Genomic DNA, 23,628 nt, shown 5'->3' on the forward strand with positions numbered 1-23,628 from the left:
GGATCTGCAACCTGAATGGAGCTGTCTTTAAGCTGCGCCACAACTGGCACCGTAGCACAATCAGCACAAAGCACCCCTGGGTCCAGATGGTCACCAGCTAATTTAGCATTACATTTTGAACAAGAAAAATACTTGGCACGTGTTGCTTTACTTTTCTCAGCCATTTTAAGCAGAAAATAAAGCCACCACACAGGGAAAATAATAGTTACACTGAATAACCTATTATTCAGCGTTAATATCATCAGGGTTCCCACGCTGCTCCTTGAGTCTGTCTATATAGACACACTTTGTTTTCACATCAGACTTCTAGAAGACCTTTATATCAGAGTTAGTACGATATGACACAGGATAGACCTGAGATTTACCATACCAGCTACCACTAGGGGGACTGCTTTTAAAGGTTTATAGGCATCTCTCCAAGATACTCTTTACCATTGGAAACTAACTATACGATCAGGGGCTTACTCTGATAGGTCACTTATTATCTCAATATCGTTACCATGATATATTAGTTAGTCACTATTATAACCTCCAGCAAGGGGTTCTCTCTGATTTATATTGGTATCTTTTTAGATCCTATATATTGTTTAAGCCTAGGAGTCATTATTGTCAGTAGGGAATCCTTTTCTAATAGTGGAATTTCCTATTTCTATATAAACCAATTAATATCAATAGCGATATTTTCCACTTTGAGTCTATTATCTATTATATGACCACTGAGCTAAGTTTGCAGTGGATCTGCAATTTTAACAATTATTGTTTTTGTTTTTTGGTTTTTAATATTTCGCTAGCTTTTGGGTTTAGGATGAAATGTTTATTCACATTTTAAGGTATATCAATAAAAATTTATTTTATTTCACATACATACTCATCCATCGTCTCTGAGTGCCCCTCAGTCACCTACTTTTCTTCCCTCTGATACTCCATTTCCTTAAATTTATCAGCCATCCGTGGCCCTCGAGAACCACTTGGGTGATGGATAGGTGATAGCTTAGGCAACTCTCTGAGGGAGCCTTGATTAGCAGGTCGTCCAATTAAGGAACGACCTGAACACCCTGCAGGTGAAGACATGCCGCCATCACTGACATAATCTTTGTGAAGACCCTTGGTGCTGTTGATAGGCCAAAGGGGAGGGCCCGAAACTGATAGTGAACTGATCCCACCGAAAATCTGAGAAGGGACTGATGGTGGATCCAAATGGGAATATGGAGATACGTGTCCTTTATATCTATGGACGCTATGAACTGATCTTTCTCTAGGCCGTTTATCACTGACCTTAGAGATTCCATCCGAAACTTGTCCACCTTTAAGTGGACATTGAGGCTCTTTAGGTTTAGGATAGGGCGAAAGGAGCCGTCCGGCTTGGAGACTAGGAATAGGCTGGAATAAAACCCTGTTCCTATCTGGCAATCTGGAACCTTGCAGATGACCTTCTGAGCTAGAAGAGAAGCTACACAATCCTGTATAGCCTGTCTTTTTACTAGATCTCGGGAAAGAGGGGCCTGGAAGTAACGGCGTGGAGCCGGACCTGAAAGGTCTATTTTGTACCCCTCTGAAATAATTTCCCGAATCCAATGATCTTGGGAGGACGCTGCCCACTGTTCATAAAACAGAGACAGACGTCCCCCCACAGGCACCCCCTGCAATACAGGGTGGTCGTCAGGACGCAGGCTTCTCCTGGGATTTAGGGGCCTGGCGTTTGGATGCAAACGAGGACCTCCCTCTGATAGAGGAGCCTCTGGAATTGGATTGCCTGCCTCTAAAGGGCTGTCCCCTATGGGGAGAGGCCCCACGAAAGGGCTGACGAAAGGAGCTACCCCTCGGGGTGCGGCTCCTGTTAGCATAAACTGGCAAGCACGTGCTCTTGCCCCCCGTGGCCTGGGAAATAAGGGTATCTAATTCCGGGCCGAACAAACCTGCAGCCGAAAAGGGGATAATTTCAACGGACCTTTTCGATTCCGCATCACCTTCCCAGGATTTCAACCAAAGCGTCCTTCTGGCTGAAATGGAAGCCGCCTGAATGGAAGAGGAGACTGCCGCTGAGTTCTGGGCTGCCTCATAAATATACCCCGAAGCCTCCTTTAAGTGTAAGGCTAGGGGAAGAAATTCGGAGTCCTGTAAGGCCTCAGCTAGCTGGTCTGCCCCTGCCTCCATGGCTCTAGCCACCCTGGCAGAGGCAAATATGGGTCTGAAGGCAGAACCCGCAGCCGCAAATATGGATTTGAGCTGGGATTCAACCTTGCGGTCATTGGCGTCCGGAAGGGACGCTGAACCAGGGGCTGGGAGTAAGGTATGCTTTGCCAATCGAGCAATAGGGATATCCACCTTGGGAATACTCTCCCAGCGAACCACTTCTTCCTGTAAGGGATACAGGGAAGAGAACCTCTTGGGGATAGAGAATTTTTTTATCAGGATGTTTCCATGCCCCTTCAGCAATATCTCTAAGTTCCGCGGAAGGGGGAAAACGGCTGGCCTTTCTCTTGGCCTTTTTAAAGAGACTTCTGTCCCTGGGGGTAACATCTTCCGGTTCCGGGAGATCCCACGCCTGTCTTACCGCTAAAACCAAATCGTTAACAAATTGGCCTTTAGACACTTCTCCCTGCTCTGAGGAATGACCTTTTTTGGTCAGTGTCCGAATAAATTTCCCCTTCTTCCTCGGACTCCTCCTCAGAATCTGAGAGGGCCAAGAGGGGATTAACATATCTAGGCCTCCTTCTTTTAGCAGGCGGGGTATTTGAGGGGTCAAGCAGCTGGTTAAGCTTGTTCAGCCCTCTGATAAAAGCTGTAGACCATGCCGGTTCTGTAGCAACCAGGGCTGGGTCAGTCTGTAATGAGGATGGTTCCGGCAAACTCAAAGCACTAGAACCTGAGGAAGCCGGGAGGTCTAACTGCGTATTAGCATTACTAGTCACCGAAGTTGCCACAGTAGTCAGCAACTGGTTAGACTGAAGGACCATTTGAGCTAAAGAGCTAACCGACTGTAAGGGAGGTTACCCAGGCCGGTTCCACCGACGGTGGGACTGAAAACTGCTGTGTCTGTGCAGTGGAAGCCTCTGCTTCACATGCCGTGCAGAGCGCCAACGGGTCCCTCTGGGCACATAGTAATGTAACATTACATTTAGAACATGTGAAATATTTTGGCGTAGGGCCCTTTCCCTTATCTGTCATTTATAAAGGAAGGCACACCAAAACACAGACTAAACAAAAATCTAGCTGAATATACAGATAGATAATAGAGAGAGAGACAGAGGGAGAGAAAAATATGTAATGAACAGAGTAATACCAAGTAATCAACTGATATATTTCTAAAAGTTGTACTTGCAATTAGTAAACACCAAAAATATCTATGGCTAGCAGGAGGCTATAGTGTAAACCTGTTAGCCCAGTATTACAACATCAGATATGTGTGTAATTAAAGGTGATACTTAGCCTAAGGGCCACCAAGGGGAGAAGATCTGACAGCAGTCTGTGTTTTCTCCTCAGCTCTGTTCCTCTTCCCGGGCTTGTGCTGGCGCCAAAAGACCTGGGAAAGACCATCTCTCTCTCTGTAAGGAGAGGGGGAACTCTATGTATTAGGCTCCCCCTTCCTATAGTTCTTTTCCATGTTCTTCTCCTCAAAAACTCCAAAAGAACTTGCATAATCGTGGCAGAGTGGTGGAGACCTCTAGGACAGAGGTCTCCGCAGCGGAAGGTCTCCGACGCCCCCCTCCTATGTCTGAGGGGGAAATCTTGGTTTTGCCCCCTTCTCCTCGGCGCTGCAGCCGAAATCAAAGATGGCCGCCACCATTTTCATTATCCGATAACCGGCGCTCTATGCCTGTAATGGCAGCGCCGGTTATCGGGGAGGCTATAGGAGTGCAGCGGTCCATGAGACCGCTTGTCACTCCCTTCAATCAGGCACTTTGTACTTCAGTCCCTGTCAGTGAGAACCGCTGGCTCTCAGCTGACAGGGGAATGCCTGCGCTGCCAAGCTGTGAGTGTGTTCTCTATAGTAGAACACACTCCAGCGCTGCCACCTGAAAAAAGTAAAAAAATAAAAGAAAAAAGAAAATTTCTTAACATTAAACTAAGCACTAAACAAATAGGCTGCCCAACTCCAGGGCACCTAAAAAAAACGGGACAGGAAGAGGCAGGGGGATTGTAGAGGGGAGGGGTTTGCCAGCAGTACTAAAATTAACTAGTTAGGTGCCAACTCCCAAGCTCCCCTCCACAACCCCATGGTAAGCAGTGTCCCCCAGACCGGATGAAAGAGAAATAAAAATAAATCTTTCTATTCCAAATGAAGGAAGCATACAGGGAGTGAATGCCTTCCTCCAAGAATTAGCAAACCTTATATATAAATCATAATTTTAGCTGAAGTATATGAACCCATAAATCAACTCTCTGCCTTCATCAACTTACTCCTTATTCACGTAGTATATACCAGAGCTCGACATTGCCCTCTGCATATAATTTTGTATCACTGCGATTTGTTTATTTGCTGTGAAATGCAACCGATGCATCCTTCAGAGTCCCGACTTGCTTTTAGAACTGTAATTAACAAGTGTGATCTAGCTTTGTCACAAATCACATGGAATGTGTGGACCCTGACTGCCTTGGTCTTGAGGAGCAATGTGCCAGATAAATAAATTGCTGCAAGTTATAGGACACTGGTTAGTAGGATAGACTCCTGAGGTGACTACATAGCTTGGATGCAGTGATGAATGAGGGGGGAAAAATTTTAACTTAATATATAAATACTGCTATAACTGTTAAAACTAATGCTAGTTTACCTTCTAAGACGTCTGTGATGACAGAGCATTACCTCACTGTAGAGTTAGTCTGTATACCCCTTCCCTCATGATATCAATTACAAACCTAAATGTCTCCATCTTGAATCACTTCCACAGAAGGAATTTGATGTGGACCTTTATATCCAATACAGTAGAATGAACACTTTGGGCAGGAACAGGTTTGAGTAAAAACCCATAACCATGGAATGATCTGAGACAGGGCAAGATGGCCACTGTTTCCAACAGCCCATGAATGTTGAAATGGAATACTTTCCTGTGCTTTTGGGTCTCTTGGAAAGATAGGAACTCTACATAATATCCAATAACTAATTTATGATGAAGTGTACACAGGGATCAAACACAAAGTAACAAGCAGTTGCAGAAAAGGATAGGGAAAACCTCTACCACTTCTGTGCCTGTTTGCTGACAGCAGTAGGACATCTTGACTACCAGCTGCAATGTGTGTCTGTTTAGAAAGTCAAGAGAGCTTTTTTTAAGGCTGCTCTGTCCCAGTAAGAGAGTCTGGGGCCTCGAGAATAAGGAAGGAACACTTCCCGCCTGTACTGCCTTGATCATTTTGTTCGTCCCAAAGAAGGCCTTCCCAGAATACCAAAACTTCTTGGAAGTTGCAGGCCTGAGCCAGAGGATTCTGCATCCTACCATAGCCGAGGCTTAGCCACTAACTTTGAGGGAGCTTCCAATAACTCCATATCTCCCTGCAAAAAAGGTCTCCAACAGGTTTCCAAAAAAGGACAGCTTTGGTCTTGGTAGTCATAACTGTTTAGAGTCAAAAGGACTGGCTAATGAGACAGCTGACTGATTCTGTAAGCAGTTACAGACTGAACTGTATAGCGACTCAACATTGTTTCAGCTTCCCTGTCACTCAAAAAGGGATCTACCACTGACACCATCCTACATTTCCCAACTGGCGGTGTCAAATCAGTAGGGGGGGGGGGGGGAAGGAGGAAATTTGAATTTTGGTCAACAAGCACAAGTAACTGGCAGCCTCTTAACCGTCTGTAGAAGGTGTGTGAAATTGAATGAGGGAACTAGGCCAGGCAGGTTCTGGGCCTGAAGGACCCAGGGTACACTATCCCCCTCCCAGCACATCCAATGGGGAGAGGGTGAAAGGAAATGCAGTCCAACAGTCTGAGGGAGCACACCCCCTCCAGCTTAAGTAGTGTTTGGAGGGAAAACACCTGGTGATGCCACCTGGTCCTGCAGGTAGCATAAAGTCAGGCTATAGACAGGTAGCAAATACCAGTCTAAATTACCTGTGAAGAGACATAATTGTGGCACTCCAAACTTGGGGAGCTAACAACTCAATCTGCACATAGATACCCAAGAATTAGATGTGCCCATACCAATTGGAACCCAAAATCCCAAGTTAGTCTATTTGTAGAGTGCAAAAGAAGGGACCCAAAAAAAAAAAAAAAAAAAAAAAAAAAAGAGTCTGTTATCACTGCTATGAAACAGGGCAATAATCACAGAAGAGCAGTGGTCTGTAGTCACTGCCATCACCACTGTGTCCCCTGAAAAGGCTGGACCAATGAGTGGCCATAGCAGGTTGCCAAACAGGACAAAGTCAGTCCAAAGCTTGCGAAACAGAACGGATTGAAACGATTTCAGTCCATGCCATAACCCAATTTTGGAGCACCCTTCAAGCATCCTTCCATCTGCGGTTGCTGTCTCCATCTCAAACAAAGCTGTCCTTTTCCCCTCCACTGATAAGGAATGCACTTTGTGTCTAAAAATAATGGAAACTCCCCCTCAAGTCAGTCAGAGACTTTGAAGAGGACTCACACGCGCTCCAGCAAAGCTTCAGGAATCAGGGAGGAATGCCCTTCGGCAGTCAGGGGTCCACTTGACCCAGAAACTAAAAGCAGGGATAGAGGTACTCCTATGATGCAAGAGGGTGGATAGAGGCAGGTTCACACTCTACAGGACAGCTAATACTGCCTAATAAAAGTAGTTTTAAAGTTTTAAGCACAGTCAGAAGGTCCTGTGCCCACATCCTAGGACTCAAATACATTCAGGTGTAGTGTGGGTATTACCCCATGGGTGTTTGTACTTTGGTATGTTTATAATCTGACACCATCTACTTGCACCCTATACGAGTATATCTTTTGAACATGTTTACAGGCAACATCTGATAGGAGGCTGTCATTCATTTACTTTAATCTGTTGCAAAATGTATAAGAATACCTCCCCCAGGTAATGTACCTACGCAGAAAAACAAAAAAGTAAGATACAGCTGGCTCATTTGTATTTATGAATAGCAAACCCCAAGACAACAGTTACAAATTGCTGACAAGATTGTATGACCTTAACACATGCTTTATTTTCCTTCCAAATAATTTCCTAGGTCATTAGCTCTGATTTGGACTTGACTTGTTTTGGTATCAAGTTTTAAGGATTGTTTCCAAATTTGTCTATTCACCAATGTCAAATGGCCCAAAGCAATGCCTTACACTGTACACAATTCCACACTAATACATATTAGTTTCCCAACTTCTATATTGTTGAATGCAGCAAAACCAGAACAGTGAATACACTTCCAGCAGTAAGTTGCCGAGTAGCTGAGGTTAACACTATGCAATGAGAGATTCTTTAGACAGACAGACATAACTAACACCTATTCTGTGCTGGATATCAGTAAAACAAAATGTAGATGTCTACAAATATTAGTACAGTGCTGAATACATTTACACAAGTATTCTTCAAACAGTTTACTTACATTTGCCCACATCTGCAATGTAGGAGGATCAATTTTATAAAGCTGGTTAAAATTACAGTACACCACAGCATCTTCAGGCAACCCATATTGAGACCGTGTGGTAACAATGATTGTGCGAGGAACTTCTTCACCTGTTGCCGCTTTATTATTTATCTGAAGAAAAGGGATAAATAAAAAAAAAAGTATACAAAAAGTTCTGTGCAGTTTTCAAATAATACATTGATGGCCAGTATCATTATTTATTTATTTGCACACAGTACACTCTTATTGAATGCATTCAGCATTTAAGTCCTAGGGATAGTAGTTTACCCACATACCTGTGTTGTTGCCAGCCCATTGCTGATATTAAACCCATTAATTGTTATCTGGATTTGTCCTCTATTGATCATTTCAATAATGGCTTCAGCTATTGTATTCATGGGAATAACTGGCATGTTCAATGCAGAGTTACTGTCAGTGCTGTCTCCACTCTCTGGACCTTTCATCTACAAAAAGGTGGAAACAAGCTTTAAAATCTTTAAATACATTGAGAACAAAACTATTATGGATAATTTCATCACTCCCTTGACCTACATTAACCATAAATATATTTCCCTCACTACAATAGCTACTGGAATAACTAGCAACATAACTGCTGATTTAACTTTGCCATAAATCAGATACACCTGCAATTACTACATATAACCCTCTAATGAATAAAATAAAATGTATAAAAAAAAAAATCCAAACAACCTAGTTAATTACTATAATTTATACAAAGAAAAAAAAAAGAAAAAAAGAAAAAAGAAAAAAGGAGAGTATACATCATAGCAATCTAAGACATTCTTACCTTCACAATTTTTACATCAGGCAGTGTCTCCAAAAAGGCTTTCAACTCTATGCCATTAAGAACTATTCTGTTGTCATAGATATGACCGTTGGACTTGAAGTCTATCACTGCTTTTTTCTGTGGAACATGGAAATCATTATGCAAAACCAAAAACTACTAAATGTCTAATGTCCGATGACTACAGAACTAAATTAAACACACAAAATGAAAAGCTTTTGTTAAGTAATTCTGTCCAGCATTTAAAGCGCATTGTCTTTGTGTACTCGACATTAATATACAAAGGCTGTGTATTAGAGAGCCGAGTAACCTCTGACATAAATGGCATTTTTATACTTCGAGCATGATGCACATGTTTTTAACCTCACTGCAGCAGTTGTCATATTAGGAGGCAGGTGCTTCTACTATATTAGGTTTATGTACAATCGCCTATCTCACATTCTCTCTTCTAGACTTTCTACAAGCAGACATCACCCCCAACATCACTGGCTCCCAAAGGTGATTAATGATCTACTTATAACAAAGTGTCACTACTCCATACTTAACCTCCTGGACCTTTCTACTGCTTTCAACACTGTTGAGCGACTTCTCCTCTACACCCCCTTCACTCCACTGGCTTTAGTTAAATTCTTTCCTGGTCTATTCAAGCACCATCATTCTGCGACCTCTGGCACAAGCTCCCTATCTTGTCCCTTTTCTCACTGTATATTACATCTCTTAATGAACTAATTTGCTCATTTGGCATCCAGTGCCACCTGTATGCTGGTGACAACCAAACCTACCTATGTTATCCTAACCTCTCCCCATCTCTACTAGTTTATGTGAGCAACTGTCCATCTGCTAAATCCACATGGATGCCTAAAGCTCAAAGCGTCCAAAACAGAGAATTATCTTTCCTTCTCTCAGAGACACTAGCGCCCCTGAAATTTCCCTCACCACAAATTCCTCAGCCTCCCATAATTACTGCCTCGTGACACCCTTGATTCCCTCCTCTGTTTTTCGCCTTCTATCCAATCTCTCAAAGTCCAAGCTGCAACCAAAGCATTGATCCATTCTCTCATCTCCAGCCTCAAATACTGAAAACGTCTATTATCTGTCATTTTCTTAAGTAAAAAAAACAAACAAACAAAAAAAAACCCAAAAACATCTGCCCCCACTTCAATGCATCCAAAATACCACTCTACTCTGAAAATTCCAACATTGGCTCTCCCCATCCTGCAGAATGAAAGTTGTTCACAATCGCATACAAAGCCTTCAACACCATCCTCCTCTATGATAACCACCTTTTACTCCCTCCTACAAGACTTATACCTGTTCCACTACCTATCTAAGGGAATTCCCTATCACACCTGATCAAACTCTTCCAAATTCCAAACATTTAAATGCTCTTTGAAAATACAACCCTTTACTAGTGCCTACCCTACTCCTTGGTATATGTTTGCTACAGTCAAAATGTCCACTCTGCGATACATTTGAGCCTCTTGTCTCAGTTCTGCCCCTTTCCCACTATATTGTAAGCTCTCATGAGTAGGACCCTGTCTAGCCTTTTGTTTTCACACCTGCATTTATTTTGTCTGCCTTGTATGATCCTGGTTTTTGCATGCTCTTTTCCTATCGGGCAACAGAGCACTGATGCTACTTACAAATAAAAAAAATACAAATTATACACAGACACTGACTGTAGAATTTTAGTGCAAGGATTGGTTGACAAAGTCAAGGGCAAAGCCAGAGATTTCACAGCAGATCTTAAACCAGAATTAGACCCAATTAGGAAATTAGCTTTCAGACACGGGAGGGACATCAGATGCCTAATGCAGTATGAAAACAATTCTTTTAAATCTAACTTCTGTAATATAAGCAGAATTGCTATGAGTTGTACATGTTTACCAATTACATACAATGGTGCCAGAGGTAAGTGGCAGGATTTTTCTTTGTATTTATAAACATTAGTGCAGCAGAAAGAATGGTGCTGAATTACAATGTCATTGCATTTTTTCATATCATTCTCAAAATTATCTTATTGCCATAAAGGTAATTTACAACATCCTCCAGAGAAGCAGCAGAACTTTTGTACCTTTAGATGAGGAAACATGTTGGCATGATCTCCAATGAAGAATGTGTTAGGCATATATGCCATTTTCTCAGAGTACTGCTCAGCAACCTCAACTGGAGAGGTCTCCTTGTCAGTGATGATATAATCCATGAATGATGCACCACTTGTTCCAGGATACCCCAGCCACATAGCCTGCAAAATTTCAAGGCAAACAGAAATGTTTAAAACAATTAAACAAAGGCCTTTAATAATAGGGTTGCAAATATAAAAACATTGTATAAGCCAGTAAAATAGTGGATGTAGTATTTTCTTTTAGCGTAACAATATATTCTTGTTGTTTTTTGACTCCTCGTTGACTGCCCACAGAAAAATAATGGCGAGGCACTAAAAGTGCCATTTCTCCAGGTGCCTCTCTCTAATATAATATATATATATAGCTGGGGAGTAATAGACTGTGTGATATAGAGATATAGATATAGATATAGATATATACAACACAGAGTCTATTACTGCCCGCTCAAGCTGCACCAGATGGGTGTCAGAACTAACTCTGTGAGCCCAAAGTGTGGGGGAACTCCTGCTGACTTGTGGCACCTCCTCTGGGACTGTCCTGTGGTTGGGGACTTTTGGACGGAGGTGGTGGAGGGGATATGGGATACAGGCATCAGGATCCCTTTGCCATTTCCCATGTGTTTGGCATCAGAATGTATTTACTACTGGCCAGGAACGCAAGCAGATACGTCACCAACTTCCTTGCATTGGCCAAGGTCATTATAGACCGAAAGTGGATGGCCGGTGATTGACCCAATTTTGCGGCCTTAATGGCTTTGGTAAACGGGGCTGTGGGACATGAGCAGTTCATCTATCAGTCCAGAAACAATATGCCCAAGTACTATAAAGACTGGTCTCGTTGGGTGAAGTCTACATTTGCAGCGAGATCCCTAGCGACAGATTTTGACCCACCTTGAGTACACCCCTCCTTCTCCCTTTCCCCCCTTTTTTCAACAATATAAACCTATTTCTGGAGTATATGTTTATTGGATAACTGGATACTAGAGTTGGGGGTCAGGGTGCTTGGTGGGGATGGGAGGGAAAGCTTTACCCGAGTGAGCCAAATGTTACACTGGACATTTGAACTGTATGTTGCCTATACGATCATATTTTTATATGTATTTTTGTACAGGGTCATATACTCCAAAGAACTTGAACTGTTTGAAAAGTTAATTATCTCATGCTGTATCTGTATTGTTTGAAAATTTGAATAAAAATTACTGCTAAAAAAAAAAAAAAAAAAGTGCCATTATCTCCACTATTTTGACATTATAAAATGAGCCCCCTTAATAGTTATTGTTATTCCCATAGAAAACAATGCATTTTTCCACTCCTGAACTTGAACTTCTTACTGTCCCTTGGAAGCAATGACTTACATGAATCATTTTACATAATTCTTGTCTAGGATGACATTACCAGCATTGTCCACAATTTTCAGCTTTCTACCTCTTTCTCAACAAGAGAAAACGTGAAAAACAGTCATTTTTCAATTCCAAATATCCCCCATCTTGGCTAATCTTACAAAGCAGCCTTAATTTCCAGAACACTGGCAGGCTTGCAGTCTGCTCTCCTCACCAATAAAAATGATTTTCTTCTTGCCTTCTGTCACATTTCACTTGAGAGGATGGATCTACCCAATTGACGAGTGCGAGTTTGAAGCAGAAATGTAACTTGCCTTCTGTGGCCTCAAATACCACTCTAACTGTTGACCCATTAAGGGAATGGGAACCAATGATTTCTTAGAATTAGTGCCTGCTAACTAGGCATTGAGTCATAGGGATTGGCCTGTGTTCTAGTTCACTATCACCAGACTCAAGAGCCACATTGCCAAGGTAAGGAGAGTATTCCCCAGCCAATAGGTGTTGGGGGCAAGATTTCCTGGAAACAAATATTTTATTTTATTTTTAGAGGCAGGTAAAAGTGCCGATACAGGGAATCCAATTACTGATGTAACCACTGTACAGACAATATGAGCACATGCTATAAGTAGTGTAAGGAGCATATATTCAAAATACGGTATATTATGACCAAAGAAAATGATAAGAAAGTCCGGTAGAAAACATCTGAAATCAACATTATTTCTATATCAAAATTATAAATGCTTGGAAATCAGTTTTTAAATTTTGACACACTTAGGGGCATATTCAATTAGCTTTCCGGTTCACGGTAACGCGCCGGAACGGCCCGAGAAGTCAATCCACGGTACCGCAACAACGTGGATTTTTCGTTCGCAGCCCATAGGGTTGCGTACAAAAATCCGTGTTATTGCCGTACCGTATTACCGGCAATACTGCGCATGTTTCGCGTTACCGCGAACCGGAAAGCTAATTGAATATGCCCCTTAGTGTTAAAACAAACCAGACTTCTTAATTAAGAATGAGTTTTATACTAAAGTGCCAAAATACCTGGATGGGGGCTGCTCTGAGTGCAAACAGTTCATTTCGTGCCCCTTTGGTGTAGCCATTCATATTAACTAAAATGTGGACTCCATCCTGATGTATGCGATCCGCTGCTTTTCCATTACACGGAATCTAAAAAAAAACCCACAAGCACATGTTCCAGATTTATAGATGACCAAGCAAAATGGACTAGAGAAAGACAAAACTACTAGCTCATTCTCTCATTCTCACCTGGGACAAGTCAACAAAGTGGTTTGCTTCTGCCATCACTTTCACTCGGAAATTTGTACCATCATCAGGACTAAGAGCATAACAGAAAACCTGTGGAAAAATGCATACACACTGTCTGTACTGGAAATCTATTAGGAGGTATTTACTCTGCCAGTAGGTTACCGATTAAATAAGCCAACTAGTCAAAATGTAATTAGTCTAAACACTCTGCAATGCCCAAATACAAAATGCTGCTATATAGCTACACACATTGCAGTCTTATTCTCATACTACTCCTTACCTCAAATTTATCAGGATTATGCATGCCTGGGATTGACTGCATCAGATGAGAGGTAGGGTGATTTCCAAAATCTGAGCTCACATAACCCACCCTTAGTCTTCCATCACTGGCCTTCAAATCCTTTGGATGATCATAAGGTGGCTTGTGAAGGACATTGATCTGAAGAGCAAAATACATATGAAATCATTGACTTTCCATTGTCTCCAGTAGCCAAGGCAGTCCAAGTACCAATCTTGTGCTAGCTTAATTTATATATTAGACAAAAGAACATGCAACAACTCTGAATATACACAGTGCAAAGAGAAAGCAAGTAGCATGTAGTAGTGTCTAAATATTCCATATACACCCTGTTCCGACATCATAAAGATGACAAACAGGGTAGAGTAGAATGTCTAGACAGTCATAAAGCGGCCTGAAACATGAAATTGTTCAGTGACAAGTCCACTATAAAAGCAGTTGTCTTCCTTACTAATATGGGCTTCATCTCACCTTGTCTAAACACAGGTTTCCATGTCTTTCAGCAATGGCTTTTCTAAAAGCATGAGAGAGCGGATACAGCATACTATGATGGGGATGTACAGAAGGAAGTCTGTTCTTTTCCAGCTGATCTGCAACAATACTGACCAACTTCTTCATCCGCTCATCATAATCGGTCCAATCGCAAACAATCTTTATTTGAAAAAAACGAAAACAGAAAAAAACAAACACAAAATCAGCCACGGATGTTCAGCCCATTAGTATCAATAACATACAAACCAAAAGTATGAAAACTATTTCAATCTGTTGCAAAGAATGGACTCTTTAAACAATCAGAATAATTTACATATGAACCTTCATACAGACATCAGGGCATAAGGAGACATTTGGAAAACAATTTTGTAAAATTCTTTTTCATGTATTGAAACATAATGAGGAGCAGAGCTACAGGTTATAGGGAAAAGGAGAGATCCGTTTAAAAATAATTTTAAAATACAAAAATGCCACAAATCAATATAAGAGGAGCTTTAACATAAATTTGTCTTTGTTTAAAAAGCACTAAAGCAAAATCAGTTACCTGAAGGCAGTGTGCCAGGTTGCAGTATGCATCAGGGAAGTCAGGTTTCAGTTTTAAAGCTGTCCGGTATGAAGCAATTGCTTCTGGAATATTCCCAGAGTCCTTTAAAGAACCGCATTAAAAAATTGTAATATTTCTATACTGTAATATATAAATTTTAAGTTACTGCATAATTTTTTTTTTTTACAAAGTCAAATTACCTTATGAATGGATGCAAGGTTGCTGTGGGCATCAGCAAATGCTGGGTTAATCTGAATTGCCCTTGTGTAGCACTGCAAAGCTCCTTGGACATCTTGCATCTCCTTTAATGTGTTTCCCATGTTTGAATAAGCGTCAGCAAAAGTTGGACTGATTCTGGAAAAGCAAGTTAAATCTTATTGCAAAAAAGAAACAGAACTGGTTTACACTGATTTTTTTTTCTCTCACTGACAAGGCTTACCGAATGGCTTCCTTGTAATGCATCAGAGCCTCTTGAAGTTTTCCTTGTTGTTGCAGGACACTGGCAAGATTAGAGTGAGCAGCAGCAAACTCGGGGAATACCTTAAATATTAAAATAATTTATAGTTAGGGCTCAGTAAAACTCAAGCAGGGCATACAAGTACACAAAATGACTAGTTACCTCAAGAGCTTTCCGATAGAGACGCACAGCCTCCTCAATATTTCCCTGTTCTCGTTTGATGTTAGCCAGATTATTTAGAGAATCGGCATGTGTAGGACAGAGACGGAGAGCTGTATTGTAGCATTCTTCAGCATCAACCACCTTAAAAACAAATAATTAAATATTACTCTTCGTAATATCCTTTTATCATATTAGATACAAACAATAAAAATAAAGAGATAGCATTCATAGAACTCTCTTGCATTAGTGATATTTTCAGAACAAGTAACATGATTCAAACTGAATATTTATTTTTTACTTACGCTGCCTTTCTCCTTGAGCGCATTAGCAAGGTTACAGTAGGCATCAGGGAAGTGTGGTTGCAATTCAATAGCCCGTCGATATGTGTCAATCGCAAGATCAATAAGCCCTTGTTCATAATATACACAGGCCAAATTTCCATGGACTACAGCATGATTTGGACTGAGACTAAGGGCTCGTAGATATGCTGCAACAGCTCTGGAAAACAAAAGGCAATACAGCCATATATAAAAGTGAAACATTTATTTGAATGGCTCTGTCAATTCAATCAACTTGGGAGTCTTATTTTGCCATCATGAGGCTGGACAATGTGTATAATCTTAAACTGACTACTCACCTAGATTGGAAACACCCATTATACATCATGTGCCCTTAATAAAGTTATTGTCAGTACAGATATCCCACTATACAGCTCATTTTCTTCTGCCTTTTTTTGTCTACCCAGTGGCTTTTAGTAAATACAAAATCCTGTTGGCTGAAGCAGGAGGCAAAAACACTTCTTGCTCCTTAAAGTACACAGCATCTAGTTGGAGAATATGTACCTCTACCTACTTACGAATTTCCTTAATAAGCTAGTTTTAAAAGTGACCAAAACAAGTATTGGATCTTATGTGGCATTGGTCCATTGGGGAACAGTGGAAGCTTGGAGTACAGACGCCCAGACAATAGTGTGGTCACCAAGTTTCTACCCTTCTATATCCCTCACATGCCAGGAGGCCAGTTAGACAGTCTGTTTTCTTCTTCATTCAATTAGGGGGTGGGGGGCGGGGGGGGAGAAGCGCACTGAAACCTTGGGGACGTGTCAAAGCTACCTCCATGGTTGAGTGTGCTCAGTAAAAGCGGTGCATAGCACCTTCCAAAACTTGCATCTCTGGACACAAGCACATTGAACTTGTAAAAGTTAGTAAACTTATAAACAGAAGAACAGGTGGATGCCTGACAGCTGCTCAGTCAAAGCTCCATGCAGTACCACTCAGGAGGCACTCACAGATCTGGTAGAAAGTGCCATCACATTTTCAAGACAATTTTCCCCATGTCCACTGTAAACCTTGTAAGTTACTGAAGTAATCCACCCAAGTCTGCTTTGACGCAGGCTAACTTCCTCTCTTTTAGACATCAAAGGGGACAAAAAGGTCTACGCAAACATCTAGAGTTCTCTATTAACTTAGATCCTCAGAGGCCTGACAAAACCTAAAGACAAAGATGAAGCGATCCCTCTACCTGTAGAGGCCTATCACGGTCTAGGGCCTGCATTATAACACCCTGATTCAAGTGGAGACCACTTTGGTTTGAAAAGATGGTCTGTAGAACAGGCTTATCTCATTAAATATACGAGATATGGAGACCTACAGGATAGAACACTCAGCTCCAAAACCCTCCTAGCTGTATAGATATTCATAACATGCCCTACACCCAGGGGGCCATTCCCTTGGGTGTAGGGCATGTATGCTGAGAAAACAGGATTTATACTTACGATAAATCTCTTTCTCTGAGTCCATCTGGGGGACACTGCTTAACCATGGGGTTGAGTAGGGAGGGGAGGAGTCTGGCACCTAAAGAGTTAACTTTCTTCCTGCTGACAGCATATCCCTCCCACCAATTCCCCACATACCTCAGTTTGATTACCAAAGCCCTAGGACAAGAGGCAAATCAATAGGGGGGGGGGGGGGGGGGGGGGGGGGGGTGGAGAGAAAAGAAAAACAATGAAAAAGGGGGGACCGCAGAGTCCCCCAGATGGACTCAGAAAGATTTATCGTAAGTATAAATCCTGTTTTCTCTTTCATTCATCTGGGGGACACTGCTTAACCATGGGGACTTACTAAAGCAATCCCTCTGAAGGGAAAAAAGGCGTCCCCAGACGCAATACATTAAATTGGTAGAATTTCGTAAAGGTATGGACCGAGGACCAGGTGGCTGCCCTGCACAGCTGGTCCACCGTGGCTCCATTCCGTGCCGCCCCAAACGGGTAGAATGGGCAACAATACGCTTCGGCACAGGGAGATTAATACGTACATAAGCCTCCCTAATAGTCAGGGTAAGCCATCTGGCAATAGTTCGCTTAGATGCTGGCCATCCCCGCTTAGAAAAGTCAAATAATACAAATAGAGAATCTGTCTTGCGTATCTTTGCAGATCTCTTAACACATATACGTAATGCCCTCCCTACGTCCAACATTTATTTGTTCACGTTCCAGGAGACTGAGGCTCCTCTCTGAACACTGGAACAACTATTTCCTGATTAATATGGAACCTGAGACCACCTTAGGGAGAAAGGACAGAATAGTCCTTAAACTGCTCTGTCCTAATTTTTATTGTGGAAGAACACTGACAAAGCCGATACCTGAACCTTTAAGGTTCCTAGTTTAAGCTCCTCCTCTAAACCACACTGTAAGAAGGCAGGAATCTAGCCAGACCAAAGGATCTTTGATTGTAAGCCCTCTTCTTACACCATTTTATATATACATGCCAGATGCGGTGGCAGATCCTGGCCGAAACTGGCTTCCTGGCACTTAGGAGGGTGCCTACCACCCCCCCCCCCCCCCCCCCCCAAAGAACCCTCTCACTTTCCACAGACTGGATTCGAAGGCTCTGCCATCAAATTCAGCCAGTTCAGATTTAGATGCAAGAACGGTCCCAGGGTCAGTAGATGGCTCCGTAGCCCTACCGGAGTTACCAGAAAGACTGGCATTGTTAGGACGTCCACTGCACTGTCAGTGGATCTCTTGATCTTGTGCAGAACTCTGGGACTTCCCTGCCTTTTGTTCGGTTGTCCTCCAACAACCACCCGCTGAGGACTTACTTACTCCGCTGGTACTTCCAACAAAAGAAGGCCCCTGCCTGTTTCCTCCGAATGTCCCACCAAAAACATCTGGGGTGGATCCATGCGTAGGGTAGGGTCACGAAAGAACGAAGCCAATCGGCAGCCATGAGCTCTCTCTGTCTTGACTAAGGACAGTGAGGAATACAGTTAATGAAAACTTGAGACGAACTGGCCCCATGATTCTATCATGATATCCTGGACCTACCCGTCCGCCGAGGACTGTCTACTGCTGGGCGAACCCAAGCAGTCGTCCTCCCACCCCACCCTCTGTGACCAGAGGCGGGTGGTAGTCATGCTGCTGGTCTAGCCGGCAGCTTAGCAGAAGGGGCCTTTCCTGCTGCAGGGGCAAAGGATGACCTTCCTCTACGGGACTGTCTCCTGGTTCCAACGGCCCCTGAACTGGTAGACTGGCCTCTGCCAGACCCGCCCCCGTAAAAAGGCTGTCTGAAAGAGCTAAACCTAGGCTTAGCCCTAGGTTTTGGAGCATCTACAGGCAAGGATGTCTTCTTACCCCCTGAAGCCTGTAAAATCCAGGAGTCCAAATAGCATCCCACCTGTATACGGGATGGATTCTAACGCCTTTTTTGACTCTGAATCCGCATTCCAAGTCCTTAACCATAACGCCCTTCTAGCTACTATAGCTGTAGCCGAAATAGACGATGACAGGGAGGCCAAATTGTAGGCCGCTTCATATACGTAGCCTGCTGCTTCCTTCAGCTGCATGGCCAGAGGTTGAAGATCTGAATCCTGCAGAGCGGACTCCAACTGCCCTGCCCAGACTTCCATAGCCCTAGCTACCCAGGTAGCAGATAATGCTGGTCTGGGGCTAGTACCGGCGGCCAAGAAGACCGACTTCAGCAGGGATTCTAATTTACGGTCGGTCGCGTCTTGTAAGGCTGATGACCCAGGTACAGGTAGTGTGGTCTGGCGAACCAATCTCGCCACAGGCGCATCCACCTTCGCCACTTGTTCCCAACGGGTCATATCCTCCTCTTGGAGAGGATATAACGAGCCAAACTTCTTTGGCATAGAGAACCTTTTATCTGGATATTTCCAAGAGGCCTCTACCATATCTCTCAACTCAGCTGAGGGAGGGAATCTGACCACCTGTTTAGACGCTTTTTTAAAGAGAGAGCGGGCCAAGGACTGCGTCTCCTCCACTTCAACAAATCCCAGGATCTGACGAACTGCTTTAACCAGATCGTGCATACCCTGGTGTCTAGAGTTTCCTTCTGACTCTATTATGGACAAGTCTGAATCGTCCACCCATTCCCCTTCCTCCTCTGAGGAACTCTCAGAGTCAGACACTGACCACAGGGCCTTAGCTGGTCTACGTCTTTTAATACTACGTTTATGTCTGGGATTCTCCAGAAGTTGGTTAAGTCGGTCCAGGCCACTGCTGACCAACCCACCTCTCCTATCTGGGATCCCCCTAGGAGGGATTTAATCTGACCCCTGGGGAAAATGACTCCTCTGTCATTCCTCCTGTTATACCCTGAGAAGCCACTGATGTAGATGGGATCTCTACAGGTTTCGATAACAGTTTAACAAGGGTATCAACCCCTTGTGACAGGGTAGCCGCCCATTCGGGGGGTTCTACCGTCCGAATGGAGCCGTCTTTAGGCTGCAGTTTCACAGGAGCCACAGTGCAAGCAGCACAGAGCCCCCCTGATCCAGCCGTTCACCTGTTAATTTAACATTACATTTTGAACAGACAATATGTTTGGTACGTGTGGTTTTACTTTTATCTGCCATCATAAGAAAAAGAAAACTGAATCACGTCTCATATACACAAACACTTCTCCAGAAATTATCAGAAAATACAGATAAAGTTATTTAACATATCATAGTATTTCTGACTACATAAGACAGGTTTGGAGAACTTTCTAGTTTTCTTTAAACAACAGTTCTCTCAACACATCATAGTCTTAGTTAATACACATGTATACATATGCACACATACACACAGAAGAAACCAAGTGAAACTTAGCGGGGAAGATATGTGTCAGCAATGCACTTCTCTCCAAATGACTGCTGCATCTGTCCTCCTTTTGAACTTTGGCCAAAAAGGGATCTTTCACGTGCTCACTCAGCGGGGGAGGGGAAGAGGTGCTTCTCAACACATTCCCCTACCACTGGAATCTCCTTCTGTGTCTCTGCTAACAGTGATTTCCCCTTTCTACTTAGGTGAAATCCTGTTGCTTTATCTTCCTCAAATTTTGCTACCACACCGCACAATACAGGTACATATTCATCTATGAACCAGTCAAAAGATAGTATTTCTGTTCCTTTTCCTCTATATAGAGAGTATAAGGCAGGGGTCGGCAACGTCCGGCACGCGTGCCAGACGTAGCACACTGACCATTTTTGTCTGGCACGCCGACGCTTAAGCTGCTTCAATAAAACAGCCGGTGATGGCTGAAACGGAGCTTCTGCGCATAAGCTCCGTTTCGGCCATCACTGGCTGCTTTACTGAAGCAGCTTAAGCCATCACCGGCTGTTTTATTGAAGCAGCTCCCAGGTTTCTGAGTCTACAAAGGTAAGTAAGGGCAGCAAATTGAGGGGCACATATACTTGGCATACTTTTTATTTCTGGGGGGCAACTGTGGCATGCTATGTATTTCTGGGGGGCAACTGTGGCATGCTATGTATTTCTGGGGGGCAACTGTGGCATGCTATGTATTTCTGGGGGGCAACTGTGGCATGCTATGTATTTCTGGGGGGCAACTGTGGCATGCTATGTATTTCTGGGGGGCAACTGTGGCATGCTATGTATTTCTGGGGGGCAACTGTGGCATGCTATGTATTTCTGGGGGGCAACTGTGGCATGCTATGTATTTCTGGGGGGCAACTGTGGCATGCTATGTATTTCTGGGGGGCAACTGTGGCATGCTATGTATTTCTGGGGGGCAACTGTGGCATGCTATGTATTTCTGGGGGGCAACTGTGGCATGCTATGTATTTCTGGGGGGCAACTGTGGCATGCTATGTATTTCTGGGGGGCAACTGTGGCATGCTATGTATTTCTGGGGGGCAACTGTGGCATGCTATGTATTTCTGGGGGGCAACTGTGGCATGCTATGTATTTCTGGGGGGCAACTGTGGCATGCTATGTATTTCTGGGGGGCAACTGTGGCATGCTATATATTTATGGGGGGCAACTGTGGCATACTATATATTTCTGGGGCAACTGTGGCATACTATATATTTCTGGGGCAACTGTGGCATACTATATATTTCTGGGGCAACTGTGGCATACTATATGTTTCTGGGGGCAACTGTGGCATGCTATGTGTTTCTGGGGGCAACTGTGGCATGCTATGTATTTCTGGGGGCAACTGTGGCATGCTATGTATTTCTGGGGGCAACTGTGGCAAAGTATGAATTGGTGGCACAACTATGAGGCATAAGATGAATTGGGGACACAATTATGAGGTATAATGTGAACTGGGGCACTACTGTGCGGCATAACGTTTTTTTGCTGAGAGGGGAGGGGGCGGCTACAAATTGCCCGGGCCTACTTGGTGGCCCGAGTCCTCACTGGAGACCTATCTTTGAAAATAATTTTTTTATTTTAAAAGTACTTTTTTTTATTGAGTGCAGGCCCCCCCTCGGTGGTGGCTAAATCCCCTTCAGCTCAGGTATCTTCAGACGCCAGGTCATGTGACTGCAGTGGTCACATGGTACTCGTGGGCTGCTGGATATCTTCCCATGCTGTGCAGTGGAGAATAAGGTAAGAAGGTGTGCTGGAGAGGGGGCAATTGTGACTAAAGGTGCTGGGCAGAGGGGGGGCAAGTGTGATTCAAGCATGTGGGCAGAGGGAGACACGTGTGATTAAAGCATGTGGGCAGAGGGGACATATGTGAGCAAAGCTGCTGAGCAAGGGGGCATGTGTGAGTAATGCATTTTTCTGTAAGAGGGTGGCCTGGTGCTTTTCACCTGCTAGACATGCCCCCAATGATGTACTGCCCCACCCCCAATTTTACGACCACTTGCATGGTAAAAAAATGTTGTGGAGCGGCGGCGCAACATTTTTTTTTACCATGCTTGACTATAAAGGGGGACACATGAAGTTGCTGTACTGGGGCCATGAATTTCTCTAGGCAGCCGTGTATCTGCCCTTTCTGTATTTAGGGGAAATCCTGTTAGAATGTGTTCCCCGCACAGCGCTATCACTAGCGCGCCATCCTTCAAGCTCCCCCCTATCCTCCCATTGGAAGAGGGGACTTGGTACACTCCAGCTGGCTCCCAGGGAACGGCAGCAGTAATGGCGCTTTCTGCCTAATGGCAGCGCCCGTCCTGCTATCAGCGGGGGGGGGGGGATTTTTGTCGACTGCTTCCCGCTGTTTGAGAAGCAATTTCCGTCCTCTGTCTGAGGGGCCGCCCCCGCTAGCAGGTGCTTCTCCCACGAGTCAGCTCTGTTGCAAACAGAGCCTCTTGCTGCTATCAACAAAACAAACTTTGAAAAGAAAGAAAAAACCTATTAGCAGTGAATAGCGTTCACTGAGGAGCTCTTCTGATGCACAGCCCTTCTCCTAGGGCACCCAATTCAAACTGAGGTATGTGGGGAATTGGTGGGAGGGATATGCTGTCAGCAGGAAGAAAGTTAACTCTTTAGGTGCCAGACTCCTCCCCTCCCTACTCAACCCCATGGTTAAGCAGTGTCCCCCAGATGGATGAAAGAGAAAATCCAATTCCTAGTTTGTTTTAGCCTTTCCTCGCAACAGGTACGGTTCTCTGACTAAAGTGTTTGGACTGTACTGGAACTGAGAGCAGTGTTAAAGACCCTAAAAGCAGATCTGTGTAGCTACAGGCCCCCAGCCCTGAAGTTTGGAGCTATTTGTTAACATTGTCCACCTTCGGTCACCAGGATGAACCGATGCACCTTTGGAGACAGTCTGATCAACTAGCTGGTTAAGTTGTGCAACTTGTTCCATTTCGATATCCTATTTGGTCTCCAGTAACATCTTTGATATATCCTTAACCTCTCACTCAGTTATCTGCTATGGGATCAAATGACTGGTCCTGGTAGAGTAGCAAACAGTTCACTCATCACAGGAATTTCCAATTTGGCAGACTGCTTGAGAGCTTGGAAGCTGGTCGCTTAGCTGACCAAGCCAGTTGCAGACTCTGTTGACCGCTACAGAGAGCAGAGGACTGTACTCTGGTATGTTGATGCCTTGCTTTTTCAGCAGAATGAAAGGAAGGAACCTGGAACCCTTAAGGTCTGGGACCATTAAAAGACAGAAAGCAACTCTTTCTTCCCATGGCCTGGCTAATAGTCTTATCTAGATGTGGACCAATTAAGACATTACATGAGAAGGGCAGGGACTCTAAAGTCCTCCTCCTCCTTCGCAGGTATCAAGTCAGAGTGCTGAGAAAACAGAGGCTGAAATCCTAGCCCAGCATTCAAACCCACGTCACTGAGATATTCGGAATCCTCACGAATGTGCTGCACCAAGGTCAGATACTCAAGAGACCTGGGT

The 23,628-nt window shown here is 43.7% G+C and overlaps 1 protein-coding gene across 4 annotated transcripts in view; it reads right to left on the minus strand.

Annotated features, from left to right (window-relative positions):
- The window catches only part of OGT (O-linked N-acetylglucosamine (GlcNAc) transferase), a 57,548-nt gene that overhangs the window by 8,755 nt on the left and 25,165 nt on the right, over positions 1 to 23,628 (minus strand). For all 4 annotated transcript variants that reach the window (XM_075184444.1, XM_075184442.1, XM_075184443.1 and 1 more), the window contains 13 exons: positions 15,325 to 15,520; positions 15,023 to 15,163; positions 14,843 to 14,943; positions 14,604 to 14,757; positions 14,404 to 14,505; positions 13,839 to 14,018; positions 13,350 to 13,508; positions 13,070 to 13,159; positions 12,845 to 12,970; positions 10,410 to 10,580; positions 8,339 to 8,455; positions 7,827 to 7,994; positions 7,510 to 7,662 (listed from right to left, as the gene is read on the minus strand). In XM_075184444.1, the coding sequence (XP_075040545.1) occupies positions 7,510 to 7,662; positions 7,827 to 7,994; positions 8,339 to 8,455; positions 10,410 to 10,580; positions 12,845 to 12,970; positions 13,070 to 13,159; positions 13,350 to 13,508; positions 13,839 to 14,018; positions 14,404 to 14,505; positions 14,604 to 14,757; positions 14,843 to 14,943; positions 15,023 to 15,163; positions 15,325 to 15,520 (1,858 nt within the window). The remainder of the gene's footprint in view (positions 1 to 7,509; positions 7,663 to 7,826; positions 7,995 to 8,338; positions 8,456 to 10,409; positions 10,581 to 12,844; positions 12,971 to 13,069; positions 13,160 to 13,349; positions 13,509 to 13,838; positions 14,019 to 14,403; positions 14,506 to 14,603; positions 14,758 to 14,842; positions 14,944 to 15,022; positions 15,164 to 15,324; positions 15,521 to 23,628) is intronic.

This window comes from Mixophyes fleayi, chromosome 9, assembly GCF_038048845.1.
Source record: "Mixophyes fleayi isolate aMixFle1 chromosome 9, aMixFle1.hap1, whole genome shotgun sequence".
NCBI classification, from domain to species: Eukaryota; Metazoa; Chordata; class Amphibia; order Anura; family Limnodynastidae; genus Mixophyes; species Mixophyes fleayi.